Below are 17,723 nucleotides of genomic sequence, written 5' to 3'. Positions count from 1 at the left end.
TTTTTAATTTGGCAAATAATGACAAATTGACTTCCAAGAGTGTTGGGTGGGAGTCTACTTCTCTACTTCCTTATTAAACACTGGATATCAGAACTCTTAAAATCTTCATGAACCTTATGGACTTTACTAATTATTTGTAATTGCATTTCCTCAATTGGGAGCGTGAACATTTTTTTCCAACATGTAATATTAATTTTAATAATGTATTTCATTTAGCACAGTCTATGGAGAAGGCAATGGCACCCCATTCCAGTACTCTCGCCTGGAAAATCCCATGGATGGATGAGCCTGGTAGGCTGCAGTCCATGGGGTTGCTAAGAGTCGGACATGACTGAGCGACTTCACTTTCACTTTTCACTTTCATGCATTGGAGGAGGAAATGGCAACCCACTCCACCAGGGACCAGGGAGCCTGGTGGGCTGCCGTCTATGGGGTCACACAGAGTCGGGCATGATTGAAGCAACTTAGCAGTAGCAGCACCATCCAAAGCATTATCATTTTAATTTGTAATCATTATAAAAGCCATTGAGATATTTTGCATTACTTTTTTTATACAAAGTTGTCAAAATGTGGTTTGTATTTCACATTTATATCAGATATCTCAATTAGGTCAAAGCCAAAATTGCTTGGGAGCTACATGTGCCTAGTGACTACCATATTGGAGAACACAGCTTGAGCCCTGCCTTCTGGGGCATTCTCATAGCACTGAGTTTATATTCTGCTGGGCATATGATTCTCAAATATGGCACAGTGAAGAAAAGAATGAACCTGAGTTAGAACCCCCACCACTTACAAGTTGTATGACCTTGGGTAATATTCAGTCTGTATAAACTTCAGTTTCTTCATCAGAAAATAGGAAATATTCTTACTGCAACCTCTATCACACTGGGTTCAGTTCAGTTCAGTGGCTCAGTCATGTCCAACTCTTTGCTACCCCGTGGACTGCAGCACACCAGGCCTCCCTGTCTATCACCAGCTCCCAGAGCTTACTCAAACTCATGTCCATCAAGTCGGTAATGCCATCCAACCATCTCATCCTCTGTCGTCCCCTTCTCCTCCTGCCTTCAATGCTTCCTAGCATCTGAGTCTTTTCCAAGGAGTCAGTTCTTCACATCAGGTGGCCAAAGGATTGGAGTTTCAGCTTCAGCATCAGCCCTTCCAATGAATGTTCAGGAGTGATTTCCTTTAGGATTGACTGGTTTGATCTCCTTGCTGTTCAAGGGACTCTAAAGAGTCTTCTCCAACAGCACAGTTCAAAAGCATCAATTCTTTGGCGCTCAGATTTCTTTCACTGACTAGTGATGAATAAATAAGATAATATATGCTTAGTATTGAACACCCAGTTGTGGATGTGATTGGTGATGGAAGGAAAGTCCAAGACTGTAAAGAGCAATTTTGCATAGGAAATATTGGAAAGACCTAACTAGAAAGTTAGGTCTATGAATCAAGGCAAATTGGAAGTGGTCAAACAGGAGATGGCAAGAGTGAACATCAACATTTTAGGAATCAGTGAACTAAAATGGACTGGAATGGATGAATTTAGATCAGATGACCATTATATCTACTACTGTGGGAAAGAATCCCTCAGAAGAAATGGAGTAGCCATCATAGTCAACAAAACAGTTCAAAATGCAGTACTTGAATGCAATCTCAAAAACAACAGAATGATCTCTGTTTGTTTCCAGTGCAAACCATTCAGTATCACAGTAATCCAAGTCTATGCCCTGACCAGTAATGCTGAAGAAGCTGAAGTTGAATGGTTCTATATTTTGGGGCTCCAAAATCACTGCAGCCATGAAATTAAAAGACACTTACTCCTTGGAAGAAAAGTTATGACCAAACTAGACAGCATATTAAAAAGCAGAGATGTTACTTTGCCAACAAAGGTCCATCTAGTCAAAGATATGGTTTTTCCAGTCATGTATGGATGTGAGAGTTGGACTATAAAGAAAACTGAACGCCAAATAATTGATGCTTTTGAACTGTGCTGTTGGAGAATACTCTTGAGGGTCCCTTGGACTGCAAGGAGATCCAACCAGTCCATCCCAAAGGAAATCAGTCCTGAATATTCATTGGAAGGACAGATGTTGAAACTGAAACTCCAATCCTTTGGCCACCTGATGTGAAGAACTGACTCCTTGGAAAAGACCCTGATGCTGGGAAAGATTGAAGGCAGGAGGAGAAGGGGACGACAGAGGATAAAACGGTTGGATGGCATCACCAACTCAATGGACATAAGTTTGAGTAAACTTCAGGAGTTGGTGACCAACAGGGAGGCCTGGTGTGCTGCAGTCCATGGGGTCGCAAAGAGTCAAACACGACTGAGTGACTGAACTAACTAGTATTGAACACAGGGCTTGGTACATAATAAGATGTTTAATATTAGCTAATAATGGGAGGAGTGATCGCAGTAGAATCTTCTTGATATATTTTTTATCCTTGTATTTCCTGCTCAAATTCTATCTCCCTATGAGCTCTTCTCAAAATGTTCAAGGTTGAGAGACTTTATTTTGGCAACTAGTATACCATGTTACAGTTATCATAACTTTGGGTTTTTGTCACTGATAGACAAACATCTTTTTCTTGTATTTTAGACTCCTAGCTCCTCCAAAGCAGAGTTCCTATTTTGTTTTTCTTTTTATCAGAGAACCTAAAGCAATGTCTGTCAAAGAATAAAACAGTGATACACATTTATTAAACAAATGACTGGATATTACATTTTACTGTTATTTTTCCTATGTGGATAACTCGCCTGTATAGCAGTAACTGGATGGATTTGGAGTTATCCAATGAATTAATGACAAAAATTAAATCATCAGGATGTATTAATAATTAGATATGGAAGAATGAAGTGTCAGGAATGGTTACTGACTTGTGATTATATTACTGGAGGCATTTTTCATTGAGAACAAATTATAAGAGACAGAACAAAGTTGAGGGGGACATGCTGGTTAAGTTTTAGACATACTCAATTCAAGTTTTGGTTGGAAATCAAAGACTCATCAGGGAGTTGTATATTCACACTTGGAGCCCAGAAGATGAGCTTGGAGTGGGGGATTGCTTGAGAGCCATTCTTCAAATGCCATCCTTTAAATCATGGGTGATTACAAGATTCTAAATTTCTGTCTTGGGTCATCTTCTCCTCTTCCTAACACTGTACGTGAAGATTGGTCAGAAAAAGAACAGGAGATAGAAGGAGTTACTAGATATTCAAGAGAAGGCCCACGAATGAGTGTTACCAGAGCAACCAAGGGAGGAAGTCTTTAAGACTCCATAAGACCTGGATTGGTCAAGCTCACAGTTCAAGTTCTATTTCATTTTTTAAATTTATGATTTCTTAGTCTTGTTGTCTTCTTGGATGGCTTTCAGTTTCTCATGGATCTTTAATTTCTGATGCTGAGCATCTCTCTCTGTTATAAGTCATGGTAGTCTCTTTGCTTAATGAAGAATCTACAAGAGAATTGATAAGGCCCCCAAAAGTCAGATTCTGGCTTTGATTGGTCTAAGTGACTTCCAGTGGCTGCCCTTCAAGGTACTGGGGTGGATTTTTGTTAATGGTAATAAATTCATTTCCTCTACTGTTTGGGTGGAAAAACAGGAAAGGAAAGGGATGAGAGCAAACATTTATTTGGTGCCTATAACATTCAAATCACTGGGTTAGGCACTTTATGCACATTATCCTATTTGATTATTACTAATTGCACTGTGAAAGCAATGCTGGAGTGGGTAGCTATTCCCTTCTCCAGGGGATCTTCCCAACCCAGGGATTAAACCCAGGTCTCCTGCATTGCAGGCAGGTTCTTTACCAGCTGAGTCAGCAGAGAAGCCCAAGAATACTGGAGTGGGTAGCCTTCTCCAGCGAATCTTCCTGATCCAGAAATCGAACTGAGGTCTCCTGCATTGCAGGAGATTCTTCACCAGCTGAGCTACTAGGGAAGACTGTGAAAGCAATAGTATCCCCATTTTTCATCTAACTAAGTTGTAACTTAGAAAGATGAACTAGTTAAAAGTCGAGGCCATACTTGAATTTGTATCTCTCAGACAGAAGCCTGTTCAGTACTTTCACCTGATGATTTGATGGTGACATTTTCACTTTATTGTTTCCTATAGAAAAGTAAAAATTGAGGACAGATGCCTTTTTGGTAAAGTATTTAGTCTCTATATAAATGCAAATTTAACTCCTCCACTGAGATTTGTGGGAACTCTAAATTGACAAGAGACCTGAGTGAATAAATCCTATTCATTAAAAGTTATGATGCATTGTTCTTCCTCAAAAGGCATAATTTTCTCAGGAGTACTTCAGGTCTGAGTTTATTTCCTTCAGGCTTCTCCTACTCGATGGGCTACAATTTTAGGTGTTCCCTGGGAAAGATTCAAATTTCTAAGATTTCAGTTAGATAAGTGTCAATGTTATATACTGCAAGATCTTCACTCATTTTTACTTGTGTGTCTAGGGGAGGCAGTAGGAAGTGAAGGTGTACAGCAGAACTTCTACACCATAGTCAATTTGGCTAATAGGTGTCTGAGTACCATGACTGGAACAGGGAGTTTGTTCTGAGTGCTCAAGTACTGATGGGTTATCCATTGGAATGATTTTGCTATTGGTCATGGACTATAAAGAAATCTAAGTGCCGAAGAATTGATGCTTTTGAACTGTGCTGTTGGAGAAGACTCTTGAGAGTCCCTTGGACAGCAGGGAGATCAAACCAGTCAATCCTAAAGGAAATCAGCCGTGAATATTCATTGGAAGGACTGATGCTGAAGCTGAAGTGTCAATCCTTTGGCCACCTAATGTGAAGAACTGACTCCTTGGAAAAGATTCTGATGCTGGGAAAGATTGAAGGCAGGAGAAGGAGGCGACACAGGATGAGATGGTTGTATGGCATCACCGACTCAATGGACATGAGTTTGAGCAAGCTCTGGGAGTTGGTGATGGACAGGGAAGCCTGGCGTGCTGCAGTCCATGAGGTTGCAAAAGAGTTGGACGTGACTGAGAAACTAAACTGAACTGACAGGCTTTTGTTGCATCTGGTTTAGCTGAGCCATGTAGAATCAGAAGCCAGGTTTGTGTTTAGTTCTCCCCCACCCTCCCATCTCTTACATTACCTGCTTCTTGACTGGCTGTTTGTTCAAGTTGCTTGGGGAATGTTGCTGCTGTTGTGTGTGTGTGTGTGTTTTTTTTTTTAATTCCAGAGTCCAGGCCACTCCCCAGAGCAATTAAAACACAATTTGGTGGGAAGGGGGAACCTGTGACTTAGAATTATTTTTAGTGTTCCCCAGGTGATTCCAGGGTGTAACCAATGGTTGAGACACAGTGTTTTGAAGTTTGAGTTCTAGAAAAATGATTTCAACTTTGGCTGCACATCAGAATAAACTAGGCAGCTATTAAAATACACTCTGTGCCTCCCCCAAGAATTTAATTGGTTTGTGGTAAGGTTGACGCATCAAAGTTGTAAGGAAATGTCTAGATAATTGTAATATTCAGCAAGGATCAGAACCACCGGTCTAGAATGAGCTTTGAGTAGTAGTCCCTAGACTATTTCTCTTACCTGAAAGTACTGTATCCTCTGAGGATTTTATTAAATATAGGTGGCAGTAGCTCAGTCCCAGAGTTGCTGATTCAGTTGGTGTTGGGAAGGGCCTATGATTTTGTAGTTCTAACAAGCTTGCAGGTGATGGTGCTCATCCTTGAACCATTCTATAAGTAGCACTGGCCAAGCGTTTACCTTACAATGCATATCACCCAGTAAGCCTCCTGATGGGTTAGGTAGAGTTGGCATATGGGAACACACTGTCTCTTCCTCAGATACCTATCAGATATCTCATAGTCATCAAGTACATGGGATTCACAAAGTCTTGGGTTTGTTCTCATTTCTGCTTCAGTGTTTTCTTGCTATGGGATATAGGCCTGGCAAGAGAAGTCATTTATGTCTCCTCAACTGTAAAATGGAGATGATAATAGTACCTACTTCACAGAGTTATTGTAAGAATTAATAAAAACCATGCATATAAGCTTGTTAGCACAGTGCTTGGCACATCTCAGGCATTCAGTAAACAACATGACTGTGTAATCATTACATCCATGGAATATAAGATTTCTTATTTTCATCTTGAACAGTTGTATCTTTTAAGGACTGCTTTATTTCCCTTTTTAAAGATAGACTGTGTAAACCAGAACATGTCAATCTGGTAAATTAGAGTATTAATACATACGCTTATTTGAAATATCATTCAAGATTCTCAACTAGAGAAGAGTCAGAAGAGAAGAATTGTTTTCAAAGAGATAATGTCACTGTCTTCATATTTTTCTAATATGTTTTTAATGGCATTTTCCAGTGGGATATCAGATTTTTAAATAAAGTTTAGCCTGAGGCCCCTTCTTTCACATGCATAGACTCTCTATATATCTAGATGGAATACAGTTGTATCCATTTTTGAAGCAGAGTTGTGTATAGAGCACCTGGAATCCCTGGGCTTCTCCCCTAGCCTCCCACACCCTTAGGTAAGGCAGCAGATATGACATCTTTCTGAATATACTGAATCTAGACCAATATATTTAACTACAGAAAAATTCAGAAGTGGCTCACCCAAGGTCATACAGCTAATCAGTGGTTGAGCCCAGATGCCTGGGCTTGGTTTTCACTAAGTTTTCACTGGTCATTGAATAACAGAGGAATTAGAACTTAAGAGCTGCTACTAGAACTATGTTCTTTTTTTTAAAAAAAGAGGCACTTTTAAATTAACTGACTGTTCATTTATATCAACACTTGCTTATAGTAAGAAAAATAAACACAAGGAAAATTTAAACCCCTTTTTCTATTTTTATGACTCCATCCCCACTTATAAAAGGCAACCCTCATACATTGTTTCTTAGGTGTGTTTTTAGAAATTTTCTGTACTTATATAATGATACTATATAAAATATGGGTAAACATATGTTCTTTTATCCAAATGGAAACAGACTATATGTACTATCCTGTTTCTAGCATTTTTGCCCTTAATAATTTATCTTGCAAATAATTCCACACAATACATGCAGATCTACCTTATTGTTTTCCATGGCTGCAAAATACTCATTTATAAAAAATTAAGCCTGTCTCCTTGGTGACGAACTTGAGATTGCTTAGCCATGGCAGTGCTTACATATTTGAGTGCCTCTCTCTAGATTCCAAGTAGTATAAATTTGTAGGGTGAGTACATATGTGCTTGTCCAATGTTCCTTCAGCTTTGACATACTGCACTGCAGTTTTCTTCCATGGGCCTGTGAGTTAACTACCCTTGGAAAAAAATCAAGGAACTTCCAGGCCTGAAGTACCAGACTCATCCCACTAATGTTAGCTCTTACACCAAGCTCCAGCTTGTAGAGGCTGACGGTTTCAGCACCAGTAGTGGGCACTTTGTCCTGAGGACTAAATAGAGCAAATGTTCTGCCCTAATTACAGGTAGAGGACTAAACAGATATTTACAGACCCAAATGGCCCATGTCTCATTCACCTCTCCCAGCTCCTCTTCACTCAGGCTTACTTGTCTAATCAATAACTACAATGTCTCCTAAAAAGCACAAAATGACATTATTTCCCATTAATAATTCTCACTACCTATTCAGGGGGTTGTCCTGAAAATGAAGTTCTCTGAAACATGCACCTTGATCTATGAATTTTCTAGTGGACAGAGTTGTTCTGTGATTTTTCAAATAATTCCAGTAGAAAAGGAGGGATGGATTAAAGCCATGATTAATGCCACTGTGCTCCCACATGCCTTCCTTCCTTAGCTCATCACTGTAAGTAATTACCTGCCTGGTTCTGGGCAAGTCCTTCGTTTGGCTTAAGTCAGCTATTGATCATTTATTTAAGAATTGCATACTCCAGGGACGGTGGGAAAAAACTTCTCTAAATTAATTTCTTGAGCCCACTATGGTCATGAATAAATTTCTTTCATTTCAGACAATTTACATCAGCAACTGCTTAGCACTGGGAATTTGTTTACCACTTCTGACCCGCTCCTCTGAAAATTGGTTTTCCAACCACTCTGCGAGTGGCAGTCTTAAATTGACACATTAAATTTTCAAAATTGTATTTGACTTATTGTCTCCTGCTTGCAATGTAGCTCAGTGTGTTGATAGATGCATGCTGGTGTTCTGGGTGTAAAACTGGAAGGTTCTCAAATGCTTTCTTGATGGGGCTTATCTCACAGGTTGGGACTCCAGATAATAGTTTTCTTAATTGGAGGATGTAGGCATGTAGTGACTTTTGAGTAATCATAGTTTGAAAAATAAGCAAAAAAAAAAACAAAAAAAAACACACCAAATTATCCAAGCAGACAATTTTAGAACTGGCTTATGTTTATTTTTTACTGGAGCTCCCTAAATGTGAATCAATATGAGCACTGATTATAAGTAGTATAAACTGCTTCTAATAACTTAAAAATATTTCCAAATGTGTAGCCTGAGTCAGAGATGTTGCTATGATAGAGTCCCTCCTTCTTTATAGTGTGTGAATTTGTGTATGTGTGCACACACAAACCTGCTTGCTTCGTAAGTGCCAGGCAATCAGTATAATTGTATGCATCTGCAAGCATTTTCTAATTATTAATTACTCAGTGCTAACAACTCCCTCAGGTTTTAAAACAATCTTTTTGGACAAGGGATTTGCTGCTCCTTAGAAACAATCCTGTCCCACCATTTAACAGGCATGCCAGAAGTTTCCCTGTGTGCCCACCATTCAGGTTGGTTCAAGCACTTTCATGAGTTAATAGGTATATGAAGCAGGACTAGAATATTGTATCAGAAGAGTTGAAAAAAGTTCCCAGATTCAAGGAAGGAATGCAGATGTTGATAAGAGAATCTAAATGTGTTACAAATGTATGAGACAACTTTATCAAAGGAGGTAGGGGGGAAACGTGCTGACCTAAGTAACTTTGGAAATGAATAGCATCTGTGAAACTAATGGCAAAAAGGTTTATTCACAAGAACTTTAGTGGATAGAGTTATTTTCCATCAAAGTATGGGTTATAAATGCTGACACTATTCTGTATGTATATGTGAACAATTAAGTAAGTGGGTGATGGATGATAGGAAATGCATTTCTCAGTGTTAGACTGATAATTTACAGGTAAACGAGAGGAAACCAGAATGATCCAGTGATGACAGAGTAGTGTTGGAAACATCCGTACTAACTTGTGTTTACTTGGCAGAGATACAGGTGGTTGCAAATAGAAATACTCTTACATATGTGTGTGTACATGGGTTAGTATATGCTCATATATTTATTTGCTCCATCATCTGAAAGGAATGATACTCCAGTAGCAATGAGCATAGCTAGCACTCAGATCTTGGTTTCTAAAACCATTCTCCAAAAATAAAAAGGATGGAGGAACCAGGGTTTTCTAGAGAAATATCTGTTACTAAGACTGGAGCAGGAAACATGCTGGATGGTCCCGAAACATCTTATTGTGTAACCTTAGGAAGTAAGGACATGTTCAAAAACCAAAACAAAGCAATGAGGGCATGTCAAAGGAGCACAGGAACCGATTGAAAGAGTACTCAATGTACAAAGTAGGAAAAATTTGAGCAAGAAATAAAGTAGTACTGAATTATAAGCCAAAGTGTACACAAGTACTCATGAGTTAATTGACTCAATGATTGAATAAATTAATAAATGAGTAGATAACTTAATAAATGAAGAAGAAGAGATAAATCTCCTGTGTAGAAAGATTCCAAATAACTTATGTAGATACTCTACCCTAAAGAGGGGTGATCTCCCTCCAGAGAGTACACTATGGAAGAAGAGGATAAAGTGTGACTTTTCAGTGGAAAAACCTGATAAAGACTACCCAACCCAGGTGATCAAGGTCAACATCAATAGTTGACTTTCTGTTGATGGTATATACATACTCTTGATATGATGAAATGAAAATGGCATTTTATCTCTGCCATCTTCCTCCCTGAATCTGTTATGAGAAAAAAATCTAATTCCAGTAGGCATCTGACAATATACCTGAGCAGTACTCCTCAAAACTATTGAAGTCATCAAAAACAAGGCACATCTGTGAAGTTGTCCCAGCCAAGAGCCTAATGGAGACATGATGATTAAATGTAATGTGGTGTCCTGGATAGGATCCTAGAACATAAAAGGGATATTAGGTTAAAATCTCAGGAAATATGAAAACAGTATAGACTTCTGTTAATAGCAATATATCAGTATTGATTCATTCACTGTAACAAATACACTGCATTGGTGTAAAATGTTAATAATAGGGGGACCTGGATACAAGAGTAAAGTGAGAACTCTGTACTATCAGTTTTTCTATACTGTTTTCTCAATCTGAAACTGTTCTAGAAATAAAGTCTATCAAAAGAAAACCCAAATCTTAATGTCTTGAAACAACAAAGGTTTAATTCTTGTTTAATTATGTTATATCAGTCTCAGTTCAGCTGGAGTTTAGTCCATACTGCCTCATTCAAGGATACTGGCTCCTCAGCCTCAAAATGAAGACTGTAGCTAGTCAGCATGGAAGATGGTACCATAAGGAAACTCCGTGCACTAGCTTTTCAGAGAATTCTGAAAGTGATTATGTCATTTTTGCTCAAATTTCATTGGGCAAAGCAAGTTGTATGACCACATCTAACTTCAAGGAGTTTGGGAACTGCAGTTTCTCTTAGGTACAAAAGGAGGAGAACCAGACATCTTGGTGACCAGCACTAATGATGAGCAAACTATTTCATTGCTTTTTTCCCCCAATGATATTCTGCAATTTCTACTTCTTAAAAACAAAGCCTCTCCCCACTTCCCAACTTAACACCCACTCCTTGATTTGTGGGAAATGCTAAAAGACTGAAAATATAGTCTCTGCCCCGGAGGAGCCTATATTTTGGCTGGAAAAAAAATGATATAATTATGTAGTGACTCAGGAGACATCCCAATGACTCAGGAGACATACATTCAAAATCTGCGTCAAATGAGGAGGATGGCCTTATACATACTCTGACTCTTCTGAGGGGAGAATTCCCTTTAGGTTGGAAAGGAGTATATTCTCATCAGGCAAGCTTTACAGAGGAGACTGATTAGTGCACTGGGAGAAAGAATATACAGGAGGCCAATAGTGAAATTGTGGGTACCAGGTAGAAAAAGATGGAAGAATTGCTCCACTCAAATATCAGACCCTTGAGGCTGGGCTAAATATACTTTTTCTGCCTTTAGCACCATGACTGGCACAGAAGGATGGTTCTCAGAGTTTTGTTGGCTGGAATGACATTTGGATACCATTATTATGCGAGGAGAAGAAGGCAATGGCAGTCCACTCCAGTACTCTTGCCGGGAAAATCCCACGGGTGGAGGAGCCTGGTAGGCTGCAGTCCATGGGGTCGCGAAGAATTGGACACGACTGAGCGACTTGACTTTCACTTTTCACTTTCATGCATTGGAGAAGGAAATGGCAACCCACTCCAGTGTTCTTGCCTGGAGAATCTCAGGGATAGGGGAGCCTGGTTGGCTGCCGTCTATGGGGTCGCACAGAGTCAGACGACAGAAGCAACTTAGAAGCAACAGCAGTATGTCAGGAAGTGATGATATGTGTGGACAGGATGGAACCTGTAAGGATGTTTGACTTGAGTTTCACATGTGTTTTCTCATATAATTTTCACAGCAACATTGTGAGGTGGGCATTATATTCATATGTTATAGATGAGCAGACATACGAAGTAGGGAAGTGGAATGACTTGTCTAAGTTCGCAGAGCTACAGGAGAGCTTAGATTAAAATCTAGGTCTCCCTGATTCCCAAACTCCTCTCTCTCTCCTCCCCATCTCTTACATAAAAAGTGATGAGTTGGATGCTGACCAGTGATTGGAGTGAGACTAGAGGATCAGAGAGAAGCTACTGCAGCAGGGCAGACAGGCGTGCTGAGAACCTGCATCGAAGAGGTGGGTGTTGAGCTGGACTGGAAGAGAAAGAAGTGCAAGACTTATGAAGAAACAGTGATACTCTCTGGGGGCTGATTGGCAATGGAGAAAGAAAAGAGGGATCAATTAACTATGCTAAGACATTGCTGCTCATTCACCATAAATTGTAGTTTCTGCTGGGCCTCCAGAGATGTGCTGGATCCATTTAGGCAACAAGTGGTTTAAAAGGTGATGGGTCCTAAAGTCATTGGGTACTAAGGCACCTGTCTAAGGGAGAGGAAACCCAAAACAGTGATGTTTAGCCATTGTAATGTCTTTATTTGACCACCATTAAGCAAATGCTGTACTCATTCCATCCCCACTGCCGCGGTGTCTGTTGCACAGATGAATATTAAGTGAAAAGAGTAATATTATTCCACTGTCAGTTTACAGGAGGTGCCTCCTAAAGCTTCAGTGCTTCTGGAGGACTGGAATTAGAGAATATCTGCTTCTCTTCTTCTTAGAGGACAAGTTGAAGCCAAATTTTCAGATTCTTCCCTAATAAACCAAGGAAAGAGTGTAATTTTGTTTCAAAATGCACTTCTCTGTCAAAGGCTACCATTTATCCCTTCTCCTTCCAGCTGAAGTTATTAATATTCAAGCTGGTGCTATGTAGAAGATTAAGCTTACTGTGTATTCTCCAGCCATTTATGCTAATTGTAGCCTCTCATTTGTATTGAAAGATTCATAAAAGTATCAGGAGACACTTTACACTGAATTAAAAACTGTTGGACTGGGCGTTTCAAGGCTTCTGCTCCGAAAAGAACAATTATTAAAATGTATTATTCAATTAAACCTGGAAATCTGTATCTCCAAAAGTCAGGAGTCTGAGTAAAAGTGCTACCAGTTAGAATGGGTCCATTAAGTCTGACAGTTGTAGTATATTATATTTTACGTGAAGCTGAACAAGAGAATAGGAAGTCGAGAAAGGCTAATGGTGGGATTTAGGACATACTACTCCCAAAAATGACACCTGGCATCTTGAATATTTTAAGCTGAAAGGGTTTGAGAAAAGTGCAAAAGCAGGAAGGTTGCTCTGACCTCCTTCCTCCCTTCTTTTCTTTTCTGAAATATAAATTCTTATGTGAGAGATGTCTGCCCTACGTTGGACAAAAGGAACATCTTTATCTCCAAAGACAAAGGGACTCCTAACAGACCTTGTTAAACTTCCCCCAGCTGACTACAATGACCTTACACCCCTTAACCTACATATTCCTTCACAACAGCCCACTCTTCACCCAACCGAGCATAAAATACACAGGTCTGTTTTTTGGGGGAAAATCTTCATTTCCTTATGAAGGCTCCCATATCACATAAAACTTATATTAAATAAGCTTTTGTGCATTTCTTCTGTTAATCTGTCTGTTAGTTTAATTTTCAGACCCAGCCAGTGATCCTAAGAGGATAGAAGAAAACTTTTCCCCTTTAAGTTAACAGAGAGCAGTGGAGGTGTTCTGAGCTGTTTGGTCTCCCAATCCCCTAGTAGGTAAAAAAACACTTCTGGTCTGGTGAAAAAAAAAAAAAAAAAAGCTCTCTGGACTTCTCATACTTTCCTAAACTAGTCGGTGAACTTGCAGAAGCGGTCAGGCATCCATTCAGAAAGCCACCTGCTGACAGTCGCTTCAAGAAGACAATGACATTGCTAAAGAAGAGAGCCAGGAAAAGAGGCCAGGATGAAAGATTCTCAACTGAGAGTAGCTTTCCTGGGTTTAATTTTCCCTCTTCCAAGAAACAGGAGCCAAAGAAGTCCATTCTCCAAATAACCAGCAGTGTCCATGGCTTAAGCTTCCATTTGCTCAGTTTGTCCATCCCTCTGTTTGATGGGTTTAAACTCACCTGAGCTACTTGTTTCGCTGCAGTTGTTGAGCCAAGGCCTTCAGCAAGTCCAGGGTCCCCTGGCACAGAGCCTTGGCTCCTTGGTCCTGAGTACATTAGCTGCATGCTGACTTTCTGCTTCCTGGCTTGGCCAGAGCTTTGTAGAACACACGTTACATAAGAATGGAAAATAGCTAGAAGGAAGGAAAATAGATTGCATTATTTTCAAAATCTCTAACCAAGAGGAGTGTTTGCTGTCTAAATAAAGTAGGCTGCTCTGACGCACCCAGAAATTTGGCATTTAGGATGTGTGATACAGAAGCCAAGAGCTACTGCCTCAGGAGTCTGTCAAGTCTGAGGAATGGATTTCCCCCAGGCCAAGGGATCTGGAATGTTATGGGTTTCCAATAAATATTGAATGAAATCTGGATCTGATCATCATCTTTGGAGAGGACTCTCATTATTGGCCAGGAACAGAGTTGCTTCAGCATTTAGCAGATACATCTGAAAAGTCCTCAAAAATGAGAACGTTTGAGGCTGGTGCAGTCATAGTTCCTCTTCTCAAAAATCTTTCCACTGGAGAGGTTTAAAATTTTGGTTTGTTTTGTTAAATAAATGTTGAACACCCATATAGCCCAGGTACTATTCCAGACATTGGACAACACACCATGATGACCTAGGCTCTGAGCTCAAGAATTTCTGAGGTTATGACCTAACTATACTAGTAAGTAGCGTATTTGTTGAGACTTCACTTGAGCTCAGTTTTTCTGTGTGAGGCATTGTGAGAACCACAGCAGAAAGCAAGTCCTTACTGTTTACTGAGGTTACAAAATATACACGCATGAATAATGAAGGCCAATTTAACTCTGATGTGTTTTGGGCAGCACGTGGGTGAAAGTCAATCGTAATGTCCACATTGCTAAATCCTATACTTTTTTTTTCACATCCCATTGTGATTGAGCTTTTTTTTTTTTTTTTTTTAAATTTTTTTTTTCTCTAATTTTATTTTATTTTTAAACTTTACATAATTGTATTAGTTTTGCCAAATATCAAAATGAATCCGCCACAGGTATACATGTGTTCCCCATCCCGAACCCTCCTCCCTCCTCCCTCCCCATACCATCCCTCTGGGCCGTCCCAGTGCACCAGCCCCAAGCATCCAGCATCATGCATCGAACCTGGACTGGCAACTCGTTTCCTACATGATATTTTGCATGTTTCATTGCCATTCTCCCAAATCTTCCCACCCTCTCCCTCTCCCACAGAGTCCGTAAGACTGTTCTATACGTCAGTGTCTCTTTTGCTGTCTCGTACACCGGGTTATTGTTACCATCTTTCTAAATTCCATATATATGCGTTAGTATACTGTATTTATGTTTTTCCTTCTGGCTTACTTCACTCTGTATAATAGGCTCCAGTTTCATCCACCTCATTAGAACTGATTCAAATGTATTCTTTTTAATGGCTGAGTAATACTCCATTGTGTATATGTACCACAGCTTTCTTATCCATTCATCTGCAATGGACATCTAGGTTGCTTCCATGTCTTGGCTATTATAAACAGTGCTGCGATGAACATTGGGGTACACGTGTCTCTTTCCCTTCTGGTTTCCTCAGTGTGTATGCCCAGCAGTGGGGTTGCTGGATCATAAGGCAGTTCTATTTCCAGTTTTTTAAGGAATCTCCACACTGTTCTCCATAGTGGCTGTACTAGTTTGCATTCCCACCAACAGTGTAAAAGGGTTCCCTTTTCTCCACACCCTCTCCAGCATTTATTATTTGTAGACTTTTGGATCGCAGCCATTCTGACTGGTGTGAAATGGTACCTCATAGTGGTTTTGCTTTGCATTTCTCTGATAATGAGTGATGTTGAGCATCTTTTCATGTGTTTGTTAGCCATCTGTATGTCTTTTTTGGAGAAATGTCTATTTAGTTCTTTGGCCCATTTTTTGATTGGGTCGTTTATTTTTCTGGAGTTGAGCTGTAGGAGTTGCTTGTATATTTTTGAGATTAGTTGTTTGTCGGTTGCTTCATTTGCTATTATTTTCTCCCATTCTGAAGGCTGTCTTTTCACCTTGCTAATAGTTTCCTTTGATGTGCAGAAGCTTTTAAGGTTAATTAGGTCCCATTTGTGTATTTTTGCTTTTATTTCCAATATTCTGGGAGGTGGGCCATAGAGGATCCTGCTGTGATGTATGTCGGAGAGTGTTTTGCCTATGTTCTCCTCTAGGAGTTTTATAGTTTCTGGTCTTACGTTTAGATCTTTAATCCATTTTGAGTTTATTTTTGTGTATGGTGTTAGAAAGTGGTCCAGTTTCATTCTTTTACAAGTGGTTGACCAGATTTCCCAGCACCACTTGTTAAAGAGATTGTCTTTAATCCATTGTATATTCTTGCCTCCTTTGTCGAAGATAAGGTGTCCATATGTGCGTGGATTTATCTCTGGGCTTTCTATTTTATTCCATTGATCAATATTTCTGTCTTTGTGCCAGTACCATACTGTCTTGATAACTGTGGCTTTGTAGTAGAGCCTGAAGTCAGGTAGGTTGATTCCTCCAGTTCCATTCTTCTTTCTCAAGATCGCTTTGGCTATTCGAGGTTTTTTGTATTTCCATACAAATTGTGAAATTATTTGTTCTAGCTCTGTGAAGAATACTGTTGGTAGCTTGATAGGGATTGCGTTGAATCTATAAATTGCTTTGGGTAGTATACTCATTTTCACTATATTGATTCTTCCAATCCATGAACATGGTATATTTCTCCATCTATTAGTGTCCTCTTTGATTTCTTTCACCAGTGTTTTATAGTTTTCTATATATAGGTCTTTAGTTTCTTTAGGTAGATATATTCCTAAGTATTTTATTCTTTCCGTTGCAATGGTGAATGGAATTGTTTCCTTAATTTCTCTTTCTGTTTTCTCATTATTAGTGTATAGGAATGCAAGGGATTTCTGTGTGTTGATTTTATATCCTGCAACTTTACTGTAGTCATTGATTATTTCTAGTAATTTTCTGGTGGATTCTTTAGGGTTTTCTATGTAGAGGATCATGTCATCTGCAAATAGTGAGAGTTTTACTTCTTCTTTTCCAATTTGGATTCCTTTTATTTCTTTTTCTGCTCTGATTGCTGTGGCCAAAACTTCCAAAACTATGTTGAATAGTAATGGTGAAAGTGGGCACCCTTGTCTTGTTCCTGACTTTAGAGGAAATGCTTTCAATTTTTCACCATTGAGGATAATGTTTGCTGTGGGTTTGTCATATATAGCTTTTATTATGTTGAGGTATGTTCCTTCTATTCCTGCTTTCTGGAGAGTTTTTATCATAAATGGATGTTGAATTTTGTCAAAGGCTTTCTCTGCATCTATTGAGATAATCATATGGTTTTTATTTTTCAATTTGTTAATGTGGTGTATTACATTGATTGATTTGCGGATATTGAAGAATCCTTGCATCCCTGGGATAAAGCCCACTTGGTCATGGTGTATGATCTTTTTAATGTGTTGTTGGATTCTGATTGCTAGAATTTTGTTAAGGATTTTTGCATCTATGTTCATCAGTGATATTGGCCTGTAGTTTTCTTTTTTTGTGGGATCTTTGTCAGGTTTTGGTATTAGGGTGATGGTGGCCTCATAGAATGAGTTTGGAAGTTTACCTTCCTCTGCAATTTTCTGGAAGAGTTTGAGCAGGATAGGTGCCAGCTCTTCTCTAAATTTTTGGTAGAATTCAGCTGTGAAGCCGTCTGGACCGGGGCTTTTGTTTGCTGGAAGATTTTTGATTACAGTTTCAATTTCCATGCTTGTGATGGGTCTGTTAAGATTTTCTATTTCTTCCTGGTCCAATTTTGGAAAGTTGTACTTTTCTAAGAATTTGTCCATTTCTTCCACGTTGTCCATTTTATTGGCATATAATTGTTGATAGTAGTCTCTTATGATCCTTTGTATTTCTGTGTTGTCTGTTGTGATCTCTCCATTT

At 39.3% G+C, this 17,723-nt stretch overlaps 1 protein-coding gene across 27 annotated transcripts in view; it reads left to right on the top strand.

Moving 5' to 3' along the window:
- LOC147344333 (uncharacterized) overlaps positions 1 to 17,723 on the top strand; it is a 492,915-nt gene that overhangs the window by 139,556 nt on the left and 335,636 nt on the right. For 2 of the 27 annotated variants that reach the window (XR_015155760.1, XM_086379009.1), the window contains one exon: positions 11,818 to 11,919. The exons of 22 other annotated variants lie outside the window; for them this stretch is intronic. Coding sequence is in view for 1 of the 5 variants with exons in the window: in XM_086379009.1 (XP_086235135.1) it covers positions 11,818 to 11,919 (102 nt within the window). In the remaining 4 variants the exon portion in view is untranslated. Of the gene's footprint in view, positions 1 to 11,202; positions 11,343 to 11,817; positions 11,920 to 12,323; positions 13,447 to 17,723 lie in introns of those variants that run through there. 3 more of the 27 variants (XR_015155775.1, XR_015155774.1, XR_015155763.1) reach the window with 3 other exon arrangements.

This window comes from Bos grunniens, chromosome 26 (assembly GCF_055505025.1).
Source record: "Bos grunniens cultivar Pamir isolate PY7600 chromosome 26, Bosgru_T2T1.0, whole genome shotgun sequence".
NCBI lineage: Eukaryota > Metazoa > Chordata > Mammalia > Artiodactyla > Bovidae > Bos > Bos grunniens.
The sequence above is the reverse complement of the archived record's forward strand: the minus strand, read 5'-3'. Positions and strand labels throughout refer to the sequence as shown.